This window comes from Aspergillus flavus, chromosome 6 (assembly GCF_009017415.1).
Source record: "Aspergillus flavus chromosome 6, complete sequence".
Taxonomy (NCBI): domain Eukaryota; kingdom Fungi; phylum Ascomycota; class Eurotiomycetes; order Eurotiales; family Aspergillaceae; genus Aspergillus; species Aspergillus flavus.
Genome location: NC_092410.1, coordinates 2,827,544 through 2,843,916, shown reverse-complemented (window position 1 = coordinate 2,843,916; position 16,373 = coordinate 2,827,544). Strand labels below are relative to the sequence as shown.

Here is a 16,373-nt window from a genome sequence, read left to right as displayed (position 1 = left end):
TTGGATATATCATAAATACTAGGAAATGAGAATTTTAATCTTTACCATTGAGTGATCTCGACGGAGTACAAGGCCAGGAACTGAATCCACTATTACGCCACGATGGAACGCTAAACAGAGTAAAATAACTTTAAATATACGCCGCAATCGCCCAGGATTAAATGGTCCACGAGGGCCTGGCCGTCTGAAAAGAGTTTCGTCAAGTTCGGATTGGGATTTGCCGTAGACGTTGGTTCGTCTAGGACAACACCAGTTTCCCGAAGTGAGTTCATCTCCTCCTCATTTGGGGTGCCATGACAGGAATGATACTCCTTCATGCGCCTCACCCAGTAGTCCGTGAGGAAGCTTGGGAACTGTCCGAGAAATTGTCTGTAGGCGGAAAGGATGTCGACCATAAGGCTTTCGAGATCCTGCAACAAGTACCTCTCCTCGTGACAAATTTCAGCTATGTCGTCTGGTGCCATCTGATGCCACGGGTGGTTACAGGTGTGGGTGATGCCTATACAGTTGGGAGTCAGGAAGCGAAGGATATCCACGGCAAGTTGGTTGAAGTGCTTGGGGTTCCTGTCGAATGTGACGATGAGCCAGGTTATGATTTGGGCTGTTTGGTCGGCATAGTGCGAATATGTCCTTCTTATACCCCAATTACAGGCAAGATAGTTACCACGTAGAAAGATAGTGATCCCACGGCATCCACCCGTAGAACAGGCGCAGCAGCATGCATCACTGGTGTTGTCAAGTAGCAATCTGCGCAACAACCTTTTCGAATCGATAGGCAACATGAGCAAATGTAAAACCCAGTCCTTCTCCGGAAAAGAGGGCATGTTTAGACCTACGGCAAACCCGACAAAGTGGAGCGCTGGCGTATTTTCACACAACCGATACGGCTGAGCGCCTTTTCCCAACAGCCAGGCTGCCTCTTCTAGGATGTACTTGAAGTAGAGACCGGTTTCACATCTCTTGGTCATGAGGAGGGTCCTGCCGCGGACACACGGTACATCCACATCTCGAAAACCCGCTTCCCACACTCGATCCGCGATTGTGTAATTATGGCCCAAAGCTTCATAAACAGACCATGGATAGGGTTCAATAGCCCCGCTCAAATCGATGTTCTTAGCTCTCGGGAGATTTGAATTACTTGTTGGGTCTGAAGGTCGATGAGGACATCGGGTCGGATTTTCAACTCCGACAATTCATCGACGGACAAGTGTGCCTCTGCGAGAAGCTGCAGGCGTTTTCTGCGGTCAACCAAGGCTTGGATAATTAGGTCTGCAATTTTGGAATTCGGATGCCGTGTGGCTGCCCAGAGCTCTCCACATCCCACAATGACATTTCCGGTTTCTATCAGGATGCGGACACTGCTTTCGCAATCGAAGTCGAGGGCTGCGTAAAGCTCATACTCGTGCGCCTTATAGCCAGCTTGGAGCAATAGTAACAGACCCTCGGGCCAGTTTGCATACAAAAGAATCCAGTCTTTCATGTCGGCCCGCTGACGGATTAAACTATGAAGTTGAGCCGTTGACCTGGTCACTAGAGGAACAGTCTCCTCTGGGAACTCGCTAGCTGTAGGAGATTTTTAACATTAGTTCAGGCATTTCCCTTGCATTGTATTTCTCATTCAAATGCTATCATCCACCGATACCAAACGAGGAGGTAGAAGAAGCTCTTGATGATTACTAACCTGCACGGCCGGTTGCTTGTTCAAGCTGCTCAACATATGCATCGTGTGATCTAAGCTGATCATGGAAGACTCGAACTACAGAGAAGAATAGCGAGAACATGTCAGAGGAAACGCCCAAGAGGTAACATGACCGCCAGCATTCAGCATGTCTTTCCCAACTTCAATCACCGCTTGCTCCCCTCTTACATTGCGCGTTGCCCGATATTTGTCAGTCAGCAAGTCTAATGGCGTTCGCCCAGAATTATGCTCACACGTAGGTGAGCAGCCGGCCTGAAGCAAGTATTTCATCAGGTCATGCCAATCTGTGCACTCTTTTGGTGGGATCATTGGATAGTAAAAGGCTAGCACCTGTTAATCTAGTTAGACATTGCGAAAGGTAAATGATCATAGTACACTCGCTCCGAAAGCAAAGATACAAAACAGGGGACTCAACGGCTAGCAAGGAAGGTGTGGCTTACGTGTAACAGGGTCATTCCATTTGGTAGAGTGTCCGAAGGCGAAGCGGCACCGTCTTTGAACATCTGGGCGAGTGTTACAGGGTCTGCATGAGGCACCTCCATATTCCTCTGTACCCTGTGATAGCCGGAACGGCTCAGGTGTCTGATGAAGGTGAATGCTGGTGAGTATGCTGACACAACTGCGCGAAACTCGAGTTTTGGACTAATGGAAAGGCCTCCAGCTCCAATAGTGACCATGAAAGCCACTTTGACGGAGTAACTCAGGAACCTCGTACATAATACCGCTCGCGTATACGTGGAAGCCAGTTTCCATTCCTTCATATAGAATGGGCACAAAGGTCTGTGAGGAGAGGCAGAGGGACCCGGGGGCCATGTATGGAATCCATCTTGGCCGCTATACGGGCAAGTGCATCGAGGCCGCCACCGATGTACTTCTGTTATCGATCGCGTTAGATCTTCGTTAATATCTCTTTGCATCCCTAAAGCCCACTGTAGAAAACTGGGGTTCATAATTGGTTGTGCCTCGATCCGGAAGATTTTGGCTTCCTGAGAGTCAAGCCTTAGCCTATAGATATTGAGCGGGGGACGCATCTCAAACCAGGCAACGTGTGCGCTCTGCAAGAAAATTAATCGAGTTGCCTATTCCAGTCTGTGTCTCGCTTAGTTCCTGTATCATGGTAACGATTCGGTTGGTATTAGAGGCGGTAGACGCGGTATGCGATAGAACAACGTTTATTTGATTCTGGTCGACAATCTCCATTGCCCTGGAATCCATTCAGCAACATACCAGCACTGCTGGGGGCCAGCAACTTACAATTGTAGGATATGCAAAGCAATGACAAGGCTTCCCTGCAATGAGGTTAATGATTCTTTGACTGACAATACCGTTTCCTTCCGAAATGGATACAACATCCGATTGACTTGACCTCTCAAGCCTGCCATTTTCCCATTCGACGAGCTCTTTCTGAACTTGGCTAGCATTGTATCGAGCTTGTGCATGCGTACTTGGCACCTTTTGATCAGGTCAGCGGCGCAGACAGCCTGTTGCGCCACTGAAGAGCTTTGGAACACTGATGCTTCAGCAAGTAAGCTATCTAGTCCTTCGAGTGTACCATTTAAGCTCTCCACAACCTCCACAGTGTTCTCGATATCCTCATAGCGTGACTTGTATGGCCTGTAGTAAGCCAGTAGACCCTTACAAACACTCAGACCCAGTGATACAATTCCTGCCGCACTTGCCGTAATCGATAGCGGATCGGCCATGGTGTTTCCCACAGATTTTACGTCGTGTTAAATACTCTAGATAGGACTATTGTTGATCGCTATAGTCATATGTATTAGTCATATTCGTTCGATTAGGAGGACGTTGTAGGAACTGGCAGCAGCAATGCCCTCCGTCAAATGTTCACCGGCGTGTCAGTTGTTAAGGATTCAAATTCTAAATGATCAGACTAAGAACGTTTGATTGACTAGATATGTTGCTGATTGATAATAATACTATAGTTGGCAAGCATGGGAACAAAGGATTAATGATATAAAAGTGTCATCGTGGCTAAGCAGGTCTTGGGCTGCTATGGTTGCTTACTGTGGTACAAATTTATTCAAGGAATATATGCAATTGTTAATACTTCACGTTGGCGCCTGCGTCACCGCTTGGTAGCAATCTCAGACAGCTAGCGTTTCACCAAGGGCAGGACGTCTTGCTGCCTCTCCATTCAAGGACAACACTTTGGATTTTACAAAGTACGGTTCGGGACTGTGTTTACAGATAGATCGAACTACCCGTGCTGTGAGGGCTCTGATTATCGACGAAGCCGCATAGTTCCGCATACTGCTATCTGACGCTTCGTAGGGACTTTCTATAAGATGGTGTGTGTTTGGCTTAGAGTGACACATACCTAGTGTGCATTGGCCCTAGATAGAAAGATCCAGCTCAGTATACTCGGGAGTGTGTTTCCCGTCACAACACACTGAGGATTGGTTGTCGACGCGTCACCTGTGTCGCTACTAGATATCTCGCTACTAGATTTCCTCTGCCTTGACCGATGCTGATGTTTAATCGCTACTATATTTACATTACGACTCGATTAAAGAATTCCAGGTCTCGTCAGGCTCGTGCATAGGCTGCATCTACTAGAAGTACCGGTAAATATGTATGACTGCCACTAAGTTCCATGTCACTACGTTACCTGTAAATGTGTATAGCTCTCTGGAGCCACATCCAAGACTACTACGTGTTACGCTCATCGTAGTACAAGGTGCGGGGCCAATATGGCTCAATCGTTTGTTAGACTGGCTCCAGGTAGCAAAGACGTTCATAGAAGGGCTCCTTCTGCCTTTTCAACTACAAATGTACATCGGACGGCTTTTTGAGCCAATCGTCCAGCTAATAATATTTGCGAACCTGGGGATTGCCGGTGGATGTGTTCTCTATTGTAAAGCAATAAAGTCGTTTTTCAGAGTCACAGGATCCCGTTATAATGCTTGATTGGTCGTTCTGACATTTTTATGAATGCAGCACATAGGCCTTGCTACCTGTGTGCGACAGGCTTCTAGGAGCGACCCAGGAATGGAGGCAATGGGTTGACGACCACTGTTGTGTGTACGAGTGTCTCAAGTATTGCCTGCCTCTTTACACCGCGAGTGAGATAGCACAGTCATCGATCACCCAAGTTGTCGTGCTTGGCTGCTACCTAGTATTCCTTCTTCATTAGCTCACTGATCTTCATCCCTTACTACTAGGGCTTGCTTGCGGCAATACGAGGGCACTGCTGCTTAGGCTTCTCCATATGATTGCACAGGAAAGTCACACAAGCAAGAATTCCCAGCAATATCTTACGTTGCACAGTCAGGCAAATTGAGTGTCCCCTTTCTCAGTGACCATCTAGACTCAGGTGGGCCCAGCAAATGCATGTTCGACATACTGTGGTCTGTTACAACTCTGAGATCTGATGAGCCAGCCCCTGGAAATTACTGATGAGCACTGACCCAGAGGCGCAATATCACTCGTAACATCTTGAGCTTTTGGGCATGAAAGTATGGAGTTGTGTAGCCACAAAGTTCTAGAAGAAACTTTAACCATGGAACGGGTTGCCTTCGTAGCAGGGTGCCTCCATGGACTGCCATCTTTATCACGCCTCGGTGTAGACCTTGCGTGCCTACGCTCAAAGGCCAGGCATCACTCTACCCCCAATAGAAACACCCCTCGCCTTCCTATAGTGACCATTCCATTTACTTCCACCATACACCGCTTCTCCAAAGCAGGCTACTAGACTACGGCCGCTGCTGGTGTAGCACGTCCTGAACTACTTGCACTGCCCTGTACTATGTTGTATTCCTTTAGACATTCTGGTAATCTAGATGGGCCTTTGCCATTCCGAACAATAATTCTTGCAAGTAATCATTATTAATCGTGACACGAGCATTGCCCAGGCTTCTGGATTACCGTATTCCCGAAGCACTTGCCAATGTGTGCGTTTGGAATGTCCATCCACCCCAGTTGAGTGCTTATCCCAGATTATCTCCGGAGAGGAGCAATAGGGCTGTGCACGTCGTACAATTGAGTGAATTTCTGACCCCTTCTGTAGTAGATATACTCCCGCACCATGTGGACAAATTTACACGTAGTGCATCGAGTATCGCGCTTTCCGGCAGTTCTAGTCCTTCCATTGAATTGAAAATGAATATATTAGGAAATTTGTCACCATCGGGCAATTGGTATCTTTTGGTGTTTCCGTCTTCATATTTATCCTTGTAGTTATATGTAGGGTGCCAAAGGTAGACGCTGCTTGATGAGAAAGAGCGTTCATTCGTCAGTCGCTGGCTCCATGGTTAGCTGGCCTTGCCAGAGAGCCCTTAGTATTGATTGAATATATATCATTGCACTGGAATAGGAGCTATGAGTCTTAGCTAATGACAAAGGCGCATGACTCTTTTCCCCAGGTTTAATGATACATTTTCCCGGGTTACAAGAGGACCAGGTACAAGGGAAAAACTGAAATCTCGAATTAGGCGACGTTGGTTATACATGATTATTGTCAAGCACTTCTACTGACTATTTTATGGACTCAATAGCCATTTGAAGTTTACCTAGCTAAGTCCAATGATTGATATATGGCTAGATCCGAGGAAGGTCTAGCGGCGACACGTGCTCAGTCAGACCTGGTGAGTCCTCTAGCCCTAGCCCTAGTAAAAAGCCGGACGCCACTCCTGCATTACTTTCCAGTACTGGAATAGAGGACCTTATCCTTATCGATCTGAAAAGTGCGGTGTCTTTACTGGAGAGGAGGGGGCATTGACCGGCAATGCTTATTTATTTTTGCCCTGAACCTGCACTGCACTCAAGATGGGAAGGTCGAGGGCGGCTATTTCGTATTCTCCCTTCAGTTCCACCAATAATGAAGGTAAAAAGAATCAAGTCATATGAAATTGATGCGGAGTCACGGCACCGCCTTGCTGTACGGGAGGAGCAACAGAATTAGTCTGGCCCGTAAGCACTAACTTGGCCCATGCATAAAAAGTGGCATCCCGCACAGTCAGCAATCATCCTCATCCACTCATCACCCACCTTATTCACACCGACAACAGGATATCTTCCCTGGACAGACATGACGGCCCCCATCTAGTGATCTGCAAGGCTTACATTTACAAACATGTTAACATGTCTGTGCTGCGTACATGCCAGGATAAAAAGCCATCACCCCGCTTGCTGGGGCCAGCAACCGGAGCACAACCTGAAATGAGGAGAGATCGCTCACCATGGCCATAGATGATAAGAGCAGTCGAATCAACAAACAGCCCCTGCTGGTATAACAATATACCCCTTGCTTACATTGGTTTTCAGCACGTTAACACATTGTTTTAGATATCAACCGGCGTCTTCTTCGCTCTCGCCATCGTTGGAGTCATCGTACGTTTTGTGCTCAGGTTTGGTGTGCAGAAACACAAGTTCCAAGCCGACGATGGAGTGCTTATAGTAGCCACCGTCTTCCTAGTGGCAAGTACGGTGGTCATGTATCACAAGACAGTCTACATCATGTATCTGGTGGACGCCATTGCCCTTGGGCGTTTGGAGGTACCGGCGAACATGGTAGAGTTGTCAAATGAGGACCACACGTGGACATTGGCCACTCTGATGCTCACCTGGTGCGCGATATGTGCTGTCAAGTTCTTTTTCCTGGTGTTCTTTAGAAAGTTGATCGATCGTCTACGTCTCTGGCAAATCTACTGGTGGTTTGCTTGCTTGTTCAATTTCGGTCTCTTGGTTTTTGGACTGGTTGCCTTCTGGGTGACCTGCCCCCATCGGGGTGCCGCTGCTAGTGAGTTATCCCTCTTCATGATACTTCTTGCCCTGCCAAGTCCATCGTTCTAACAGGAGCCCTAGTGGAGTGCAACACCTCGAAATATCTGGGCTCACTTACTGCATACACGGCATCAAAGGTAGCCGTTGATGTTGTATCGGACATTTTGAGTATGATCTATCGCTCGGGACCTATCCTGAATCACAAAACTAATATACTCTATAGTCCTGGCTATCCCGGTCGGTGTGATATGGAAGGTTCGCGCAGACTGGACCCAGAAACTGGCCATTGCAGGCTCCCTATGCATAGATGTCGTCCAGGTTGGACTGTCCATAGCCCGAGCCGCCGGTCTGGAACACGACGGTCACGCAGATGGCATCTTCGAAATGTACACCCTTTACATAAGCGCCGCGCTGGGTGTCTTCCTTGCAGCCGCCACTGCCTTCCGACCGTTCATAATGGCCAAGAAGCATAGCAAGGCCTACACTCCGCCCTATAGCCCGTGGGCTAACAGCTTCTCGAACCAGCGAAAGAGAGGATCGGACCGTAGCGAAACCAGTGGTTGGTCCGGACAGACACCTACCCCTACTACGGGCGACTTCGAGCGGTTGACCCCGGACAGCAAGGATTCAGACAGTCGCCGAGATGACCCGGAGTGGCATGCCATGTCGAGCACGAACTCCAGTGCAACGGACTGTGCAAGCGTAGTGCGCGACCACAGCATGGCTGATGATCCCGTGGAGGTGACGGAGGTCCAACCCGCTAATGTGCTGAAGCACACACGTTAAGATACGATAACGGATATATGTACATGCGCTTATGACGATCAACAACAGCAACAATCCCATGCATAATAGAAACGACCCATGGGGTGGGCAGAATATTGAATGGATTCGTAGACTTGAAAAAACCGCTATAATATCCACGGCAGGCAAGGAAGCGGGGAGACAGTTGCAATGGAGTCATCTTACGCAGCCTTGGCACAGCCCTCGTCGTCCTGCAGCAGTCAGCTTAGGTGATATTCAATAAATACCTCCGCCAATTGTGACCCAACGGCTGCTGCAGATCCCTACTTCCTTTGCTCACGACCGGGTAGTAGAGCTAGTTCTAAGCTCAGCACAACTGCTCCGATTCGGCCTCAGCAGAGTCCCCGAGCTTGCTCTCCTATGTTTATCCATGCTCGACACAAACGCGCCTAAGTTCTGCCTTACGACACTCGTAGCATTCTGTCATCTACCTTTGGTGTAGTCTCGATCATCTACAATAGCCCCCAACCTCGACTCTCAAAACCACCTTCAAAACCCACTTTCTTCAAAGGAGTCTCTCTTGGTACAACAGCCGCAACGTAGTCGTCATTCCTATCTTTACTATGATCCTGGAGCAGCTTCACAAACCCTTCTTCTACCCATGTATGGAAATTCAGCACCGAAACAAGTAGCGTTGATCGCCCGACCCAAACAACTTGACAGAAAACAAGGCTCCACCCTTATGCAAAGGCGTGGGGTCGAACCGGGTATGATTGGGCAGCGGGAGATTATGGGCTGCAATGTTGGCAACGGGCAGCAAGACACGTACATAAGGACGAAGGTGAAGGTATAGGTGCATGGCGAAATCATTCATGCACATTTCGATAAATCTTCCTGCGCAATTCATGTTTACCCAAATCCCCGGTTTTACCAGGGCAACAACGGCAGTTTCGAGGTAAACTGTAGATAATACGGAAGAATGAACACCAAGGAACATAGCTCTTGGGTTAGAGCCACTGTGAGGATGTTGCGACGAAGTTTCCCGCCCCGTGATATGGTCGGGGGATTGGCGACTGAGTCGCTTTCAGTGACATGTCTCGCACCATGAATAATCTACTTGACGAATGACGGTATTACATATGTGTGTAGCTATGACAACAAAGGTACTATCGCCGCCCGACAAGAAGTCTTGGCCTTAGGGATCTAACTATCGAATCCTGCTCGATATCCGGTGCACTTAGTCCTACAGAGCTAGGCAAAATTCCTTTTTTTGGCAGGCATTTCCGTGGCGCGAAGATCTAGCTTGAGGAGTTCATATTCGATCAGCAATCAGATCAGGAGAGACTATCAAAAGCAATGCCCATGCGAGTATTACTACACATAACACTGAGTCGACTAGTGATGGGATAATAGCCAAGGTTATTGTATGGTGTAACCAACGGGCAAATTGCTTCATGAGAAGATGAAAAATCGGGACATACATGAAGCTCTGGACAAGTAGAGAACTATGATTAGGTCGGATTCCGTTGTAAGGGGGGTTGAATAAGCAATCGGGCAATTTGTCAAGATAGCCGTATAAATCGACCTGGGTGCTACTTTTGTAAGGACCCTGAGTATTGCACACTTCGACAAGAGTCAGCATGCTGATTCGCCCTTTCTCTGTGGTACATGTCTAGTATATAACGTTATATGATTACAAGTAGTCTTTAGTACCCAACCCTATTCAAAATGCTTTTAAGTCGAGGTCGGGTCTTATCGCTCTTCCAGGAGAATGTTTATAAACCCATACATAAGTTCTATATTTCCTGTTATCATGTTCTATAATTCTATTAATATTTTCTGTGTTTTCTTACCGTAGTCTGGCGCGATATCTTTCCATTTTTATCTTTATAGATGCCAGCCTTTGTCGGGCATCAGGGCTAGACACTTTGCTTAGAAGGAGAGCGCCCATTCGAAAGGAGCAGGTACCATAGTCCGATTTGCTTGTCGCATAACCTTCAGCATTGATCTAATATATCCCATAACATGGTGATATCATTCCCGCGGTCAAAAACTATAGGCTTTTCTTAATTGTTCCTGTGGTTCACATTCAACTATGTACTCTCCTGCGTTGGAAGTTCGGCACCGGGGAGTTGTGGAAGTTTGGAGATATGAGAGGTACGTGGGATAGTTCAGATACGTCTACATGTCAACCCTGATTTTTTACCGGGTATACCGTGATCTTACCGGTCATTTGAAATCAACTTGGGGTCTCGGAGTTCGTTATACGTACTCATCTACCTGCCTAGTGCCCAGTATGGTGTTTTGTGGTTGTCTATAGATCATAGGACCTTGTATCTACTGTGGAGGACTGGTTAGGTCAATTAGATGAAAGTATTGTTTCTCCACCGGATATGATGGGACATTGACCAGCAATGCCCTCCAGATGATTCAGAACCAGGGTAAAGAAAGAGATCGGAGCTATTCAGAATATATTTTCAATCCTTAAGCTTAGTGAAGAGTATTGTATGGAATACATACACAATATTCCGGATTGAAATATCACTGCTGTAACCGTGATATTCTCGAATATTATTTGAATAATGCGCAGAGTTCCGCAGTACACCTTAGAAGTAATGAGAACTAGTCTAAAAGCCGAGGATGACTCCTATAATTCAAGGACCCACCCTGAGTCATCCACAGTCGTATATGAATGATAGAGTCATCTTTAAGTTGTGTAGGATGCTACCCAGCACATGGCAGAGAATATATGAATCCTCTCATACTCACTTTCATGTACTAAAATCAAACGTCCAGACTCTCAGAGACACAGTCTATCTATCTATCCTCCTCACACACGGCAAAGCCTCCCCACCATATTTACATATCCACAGCACCATGTCTCTCTATTCGTCGTACATTCTCTATCCCGGTGACTGGGTTGAAGTAGGCCACAATCTGAAAAGCAAAGACGGTACGGTTGAGTTCGGTGTGCAGACCGATGGCAGGCTCATCCTCTCTCACTCGGGTCAATGTGTATTTCAGACCGAGCAGCGCAATGACATCAAGGGCCTTAAGATGAAAAGGGATGGCAACCTTTGTCTGTAGTACGTGTCTCATTTCCCTTGTGCTGGCCAACATGTGTTAGTTTTGATCATAGTGTCTCCTGGGCTAATACAATACCGTGTGTAGTACCAAGCGTGGCAAGCCCATCTGGCAGACTGACACCGCTTATCCTATTGGGGACCACAGCGTGTGCTGCTTCGTGCAGGATGATGGTAACGTCGTTCTCTACAGGGGTGAAAACGCCATTTGGTCTTCCCGCACCCCAAGAGATCCTGGCCATGTTTGCTCTGGGAGTTGCAGGCCATAGGGGTTTGGAGAAGTAATGACCCTCATCAGGTAATCTTCATATAAGGCCCGTACGTAGATTATAATGCTGAATATACGAGCTCCAGTGGTCTACATACGTATAAGCCAGCATTTCGTAGTTTTGTGTGCTGTGATATCTGCTCAACACTTTATTTATCAGATAGCTGGCTGGTAACGTAAATATGCAGCTTACCAAACCTTACCACCTATATATGGAAAGTTGGACCCCGAATTCAAAGAATTGGCCATTTAACCCCAAAGGCTGGCCAGGAGGAACAATACTCCGCCCTAACGCAATGCTACTAGGTCGAACTTTCGGGAGATTGTCGGATCCTATGGTTGGGACAGTCAGTACGTTGTGTGCTGATTTTACCGAGCTTCAATGAGAAATCAAACTAGTTATGAATTGGTTAAATTATAAGCGTTTAAAATCTAGTCATGTTCCAAGTTATACATGCACCAAACAATCTTCCAGTACCACTAGGACAACTCACCACGAATTTACTACTAGAGGTTTAGAAGTACTCTCTGTACCCGCATGATGTATATCCTTACCGATCCCAGCTCTCGGCCTTGAGAAAATTATTATCGTATTCTGTTCAAGTTAGTGCACGGGTGGGATCTAGAGAGCCAGGTGACAACGTCCTAGTTAGTCTTGGTATTCGAACATAACTTTTGTATAAAATTGTCATCATTCATAGCTTACAGAGTGCCCGGAAAACAACCCAGCATGTTGAGCTGGGGTTCGTGCTGCGTTTGATGCCACTGGCCGTTTGGCAGACGAGAAGAGAACAGATAAACACCGTCATGCCCTCGTTTCAAATGCTAAACTCAACCATCCAGTCTCTCAGAAACACCTGTTTATCTTCTTCCTCAATACGTTCAAAATCTCCCCTCCACCTTCACATATCCTCAGACAACATGCCAAACATTCTCCAGAACGGCCAATGGCTCAGGCCTGGCCAGAACATCAAAAGTGAGGATGGCCGGAGCGGGCTCACGATGCAGGAGGACGGCAAGATCGACGTGTACCATGACGGCAGATGTGTTTGGCAAAACACTCGCGAACAGCGCTACGACATTCAAGGTATCCATATGCAAGAGGACGGAGACCTCGTCATGTAGTAAGTTTTTCGGTACTCCTTTTACGTTCGAATTCCTCTCGCTACTGGCACTATGTGACGGGAGTTGGATTATGGGGACCTCCTGGGCTGACACGATGTCATGCCGTGTACCAACGATGACGTGGAAGTCTGGAGCACCAGCACAAGGGGAGAAGGGAGCGACGTTTACTGCATCATCCAGGATGGTGGGAACCTCGTTCTCTACAACGATGGAGACCGCCCCATCTGGGCCTCGCACATCCAAAAGGGTACTTTCCATATCCCAAATGATGATGACGAATATTGCAACTCGCCATTGTTACGTGGGTCATGGTCATAAAAAGATCCGGACTAGTGTTTGGGCGTTCTTGAGTGTACATAGCAGGTGATCTGTATATGTGCCAGTGTAGCCAAGATAGCATTAGCTGCTCATACCCCCCTGATTTATCCCTATGGACACCAGCATTGAGTAGTTTTCTACAGCTTGATATATTTTCAAGGCTTCATTTATGTATACTGAACCCCGACCTAGGTCGTGATCTAAATATCTGCGCGTTTCATCCATATGTAAGGACCAGGTGGATATCATACCTCACACTGTTATCACAGGAATACAACTAGGTGCAGCTCATATGCCATTGTCAGACCGCCTTGTCAGATTACATTGAGTAAAAAGTGAGTTGATCATTTGTTTCAAATTACCAAGACAGGCTCTCTGATGCCTGTGCTTTATGAGTCCCTGTGCATTTAAGGGGTGCAGGGAGTTAGTAGAGACCTGTCAAGGGCAGGAAACGTAGATAGCATTGGCTGGATTTGGCCTTGCCATTCATTGAAACTCGGTAGCAGTAGCTGGATGGCGTCGGAGGTCGGTATGTGCCTTTGGAAACCCATTGCAAATTCAGGGAGGATTTGTTTGGCATTCCTTCGTGGTCAGTCCCTCCTTTTTGTCACCGTACAGTGGATGTCTCCAGCTTGCTATCTCATTGTTCGGGATAATGATACGTTATGACTAATGGAGTATGATGTTGTGTTTCGGATTCTAATAATGAATAGATGGGTTTGTTCTCTGCACTAGAAGATAGGCCCAAACGCAAAAAGACAGTATATCCGTCCAAGACTGATATAGATATTGCACCTTCAAGAACCATTAGTTATGTAGCGTTCCCAAGCCTACATTGTGGAGAAGAACAGAAAGTAATCCGATGCACCGTCTTAGGATGTTGTTAAATGAAGCCAACCGTAGTCATTGTTGGAGGTATGAAAGCTCCAACCATTTGCTAGCAAGATGGTTCTGTTTCAGACTAGCGATATACAACGACTGCAGGTTTGGGCTCTAGTCTAACTGAGACATAACCAAGGGATGCAAATGAGACCTCTGTGACAGCACGTAGTACAGAGAGCTTAGACAGCGCAGACAAACACAAGCATGCCCACCTCGGTGCCATGGCTATAAGCACTCACAGCTCGCCAGCCAGACGATACCTTGCCATTATCATGAGTCGTACGATAACCTAAACTGAAATCAATCAATTACTCGCCTTGGTTTACTATATTGCCACCCTCTGAGCCACTCACACCATCTAGACACGAGGCAGGAGTTCTTGGGCCACTAGAAATCTGTCACCTGATACACAGGACAAATATGGAACAAATGCAGGGCTTCCCAGAATCTCAGCCCAGCAGCAGCATCATGGATTCTTTGAGGGCTGCTCGAGATGCCCGTATGTTTGCAAGCACGAGTAATACGGAAAATATCGAAATTTTGATGGAGCAGCCGTTGGAAACACCTTGGGCCATTCTTTCGTATACATGGAGGAATGTCTTCCGCATGTCACAGACTCCCACGTCAAAAACGAGCCTGTGCACGGCATGTAAGGCTGCAGCCTATATTGACATTCCATTTCTACAAATCGATACTTGCTTTATCTCTGGGCCTGGAGTGAGCCTTAGAGCAAAGTCCGCCATGAACGGGCTAGAGTATGCAGACTATCGCCGTGCTCCCATGTGTTTGGTTTACCTACAGGATGTCGTCTATACATATGGGGATAGCAACTTCATGGAGAAGATACAAAATAGTAGCTGGTTGAATGAGGCCTGGGCTCTGCAAGAGCTACTAGCTTCAAACGAGATTACCTTCTATTCTAGTGAGGCCAAACGCTTGTGCAAAAAGTCGGACATCTTGTAATATCTATCATTGTGGACCAGGATTGACGTCGATATTCTTCAGGATCCTGCCAGGATGGGGAGTGCTTGTATAGCTAAACGAATGTCCTGGGCTGCCGGGCGACAGGGTCGTTCGGAAACAGATGTGATACACAGTCTGAAGGGCATATTTAATATAAAGGCCCTACCAGACAGACCCACACCGGAAAGCATGTTCCACCAACTTCAATTCCGGCTAATACAGATATACCCTAATAATCTTTCGATATTCGCCTAGAGGGCCCAAGAGCCCATCAACTCTGTTACTCGTGAGAGGCTACTAGCAGATTCGCCTGCAGAATTCGCCTTCTGCCATCGTATCGATCTTATTACGCCTTGCTCCCGACTTCTTCGGCCTCCTCTTTACAGTAAGCCTTTTAAGCTGGACGTGCCGCTATACGATCGGAGACAAGACGGTTATCTGTTAGGCCTTGAGTGTTTCGACGCGGCTAAACCACAAGCCAAGCTATGTATCTGTGTCAGACTGGAAGGGCAATCACCGTACTATCATTGGGCCAATGCTATGCAGATAGAAGAATATGATGGGACCTTACAAAAGCAATCTATCACTGTACTTCAAGATGGGCGGGTAGGAAATTCTGAGAAATTAGTAGAGCTTACGCGCCAGCGTCAGCAACAAAGGGCTGACGCTAGGGCAAGACGTGAGCTGGAATTCATGGAGACTGGCACCTCCAGAGAAGAGAATTCGGAGGGGGGGAAACGAAAGCGGGAGTACAAGAAGGGTCCAGAGTAAAACTAAGGGGAAAAAGAAAACACGGCGCACAAGAGCCAAAGGCAACGCTTGAAATACTTCAGATTAACATACCTGGTTCAATCCTTCTGGCTTCTCGGTTTGACGCTCGCCTTCGTTGCGCAGGTCCTCTTTTGCCATCATGCTTCCATGTTCATTGTGTATGGTATTTCACTTGATCGCTTTCAGGCCACTGCACTGTTGAATATTTTAAAGGTTTGTACTTTATCCTGCTCATACACGCACCAGGACAAGAATACTCAACCTGTAAACCAAATATCATGCATTCTCCATTGTACTAAATTTGCACACTTGGTTCCTAGCCTGCCCATAAGATTTCAGCCCATATACCAGATTTCGGCTTTCAGAAAGGAACATCATTAGAAAACAATGGAAAATGAAAGTATGTGCCAGGATTATTCGGCATTTCCCGAAGGTGATGGTAATACAGAGAGGAAACAAGGAACAGTGGCTTGGACCATTCTGTCCAAGATGTCTACTTGCCGTAGAAAGATGGAGCCATCCGGCTTAGATATGGAAAGTACTAGTACGAAGCAAGAGGAGAGATCCGAACTAGCCTAACAGGGTACTTTCCATGATCTTTCTGGCACACACCTCATCGGATACTTTCAAGTAGGATCTCATCTAAGCCACTGTCAGTATCTTGGTAAACACGTAGGACGGCGAGTTTCCCAGGCGTATACAGTACAAGGTTAAGTCAGTTCCATTGTAAATATCCTCAGGAATGACCATTCTTCCGATAAGAATATCGCATGCAAAT

General features: G+C 47.0%; 7 protein-coding genes across 7 annotated transcripts; 5 read left to right on the top strand and 2 right to left on the bottom strand.

Moving 5' to 3' along the window:
* Positions 1-110: 110 nt before the first annotated feature.
* On the bottom strand, positions 111-2,376 carry F9C07_2109805 (uncharacterized protein; the record flags this gene model as incomplete). The annotated part of the gene is made up of 5 exons (XM_071509055.1): positions 111-1,112; positions 1,139-1,563; positions 1,682-1,756; positions 1,933-2,029; positions 2,140-2,376. 5 exons carry the CDS (start codon positions 2,374-2,376, stop codon positions 111-113), a joined length of 1,836 nt encoding a protein of 611 aa, XP_071367921.1.
* Positions 2,377-2,949: 573 nt separating this feature from the next.
* F9C07_2109804 (uncharacterized protein) lies at positions 2,950-3,402 on the bottom strand (the record flags this gene model as incomplete). Its single annotated transcript, XM_071509054.1, has 1 exon — positions 2,950-3,402. One exon carries the CDS (start codon positions 3,400-3,402, stop codon positions 2,950-2,952), a length of 453 nt encoding a protein of 150 aa, XP_071367920.1.
* A 3,357-nt stretch (positions 3,403-6,759) lies between these two features.
* F9C07_1801375 (uncharacterized protein) lies at positions 6,760-8,543 on the top strand. The gene is made up of 4 exons (XM_041293696.2): positions 6,760-6,945; positions 7,004-7,457; positions 7,523-7,609; positions 7,665-8,543. Exons 1-4 carry the CDS (start codon positions 6,898-6,900, stop codon positions 8,225-8,227), a joined length of 1,152 nt encoding a protein of 383 aa, XP_041148896.1. The 5' UTR covers positions 6,760-6,897; the 3' UTR covers positions 8,228-8,543.
* A 2,519-nt stretch (positions 8,544-11,062) lies between these two features.
* F9C07_11901 (bulb-type lectin domain-containing protein) lies at positions 11,063-11,537 on the top strand (the record flags this gene model as incomplete). Its single annotated transcript, XM_041293697.2, has 2 exons — positions 11,063-11,271; positions 11,357-11,537. 2 exons carry the CDS (start codon positions 11,063-11,065, stop codon positions 11,535-11,537), a joined length of 390 nt encoding a protein of 129 aa, XP_041148897.2.
* Positions 11,538-12,290: 753 nt separating this feature from the next.
* F9C07_2286489 (uncharacterized protein) lies at positions 12,291-12,697 on the top strand. The gene has a single exon (XM_071510832.1). It carries the CDS (start codon positions 12,296-12,298, stop codon positions 12,659-12,661), a length of 366 nt encoding a protein of 121 aa, XP_071367919.1. The 5' UTR covers positions 12,291-12,295; the 3' UTR covers positions 12,662-12,697.
* A 63-nt stretch (positions 12,698-12,760) lies between these two features.
* F9C07_11903 (uncharacterized protein) lies at positions 12,761-12,979 on the top strand (the record flags this gene model as incomplete). The annotated part of the gene is made up of 1 exon (XM_071507724.1): positions 12,761-12,979. The coding sequence occupies one exon, from the start codon at positions 12,761-12,763 to the stop codon at positions 12,977-12,979; it is 219 nt and encodes a 72-aa protein (XP_071367918.1).
* Positions 12,980-14,281: 1,302 nt separating this feature from the next.
* F9C07_2286487 (uncharacterized protein) lies at positions 14,282-14,824 on the top strand (the record flags this gene model as incomplete). Its single annotated transcript, XM_041286764.1, has 1 exon — positions 14,282-14,824. The coding sequence occupies one exon, from the start codon at positions 14,282-14,284 to the stop codon at positions 14,822-14,824; it is 543 nt and encodes a 180-aa protein (XP_041148899.1).
* Between the last annotated feature and the right edge of the window lie 1,549 nt (positions 14,825-16,373).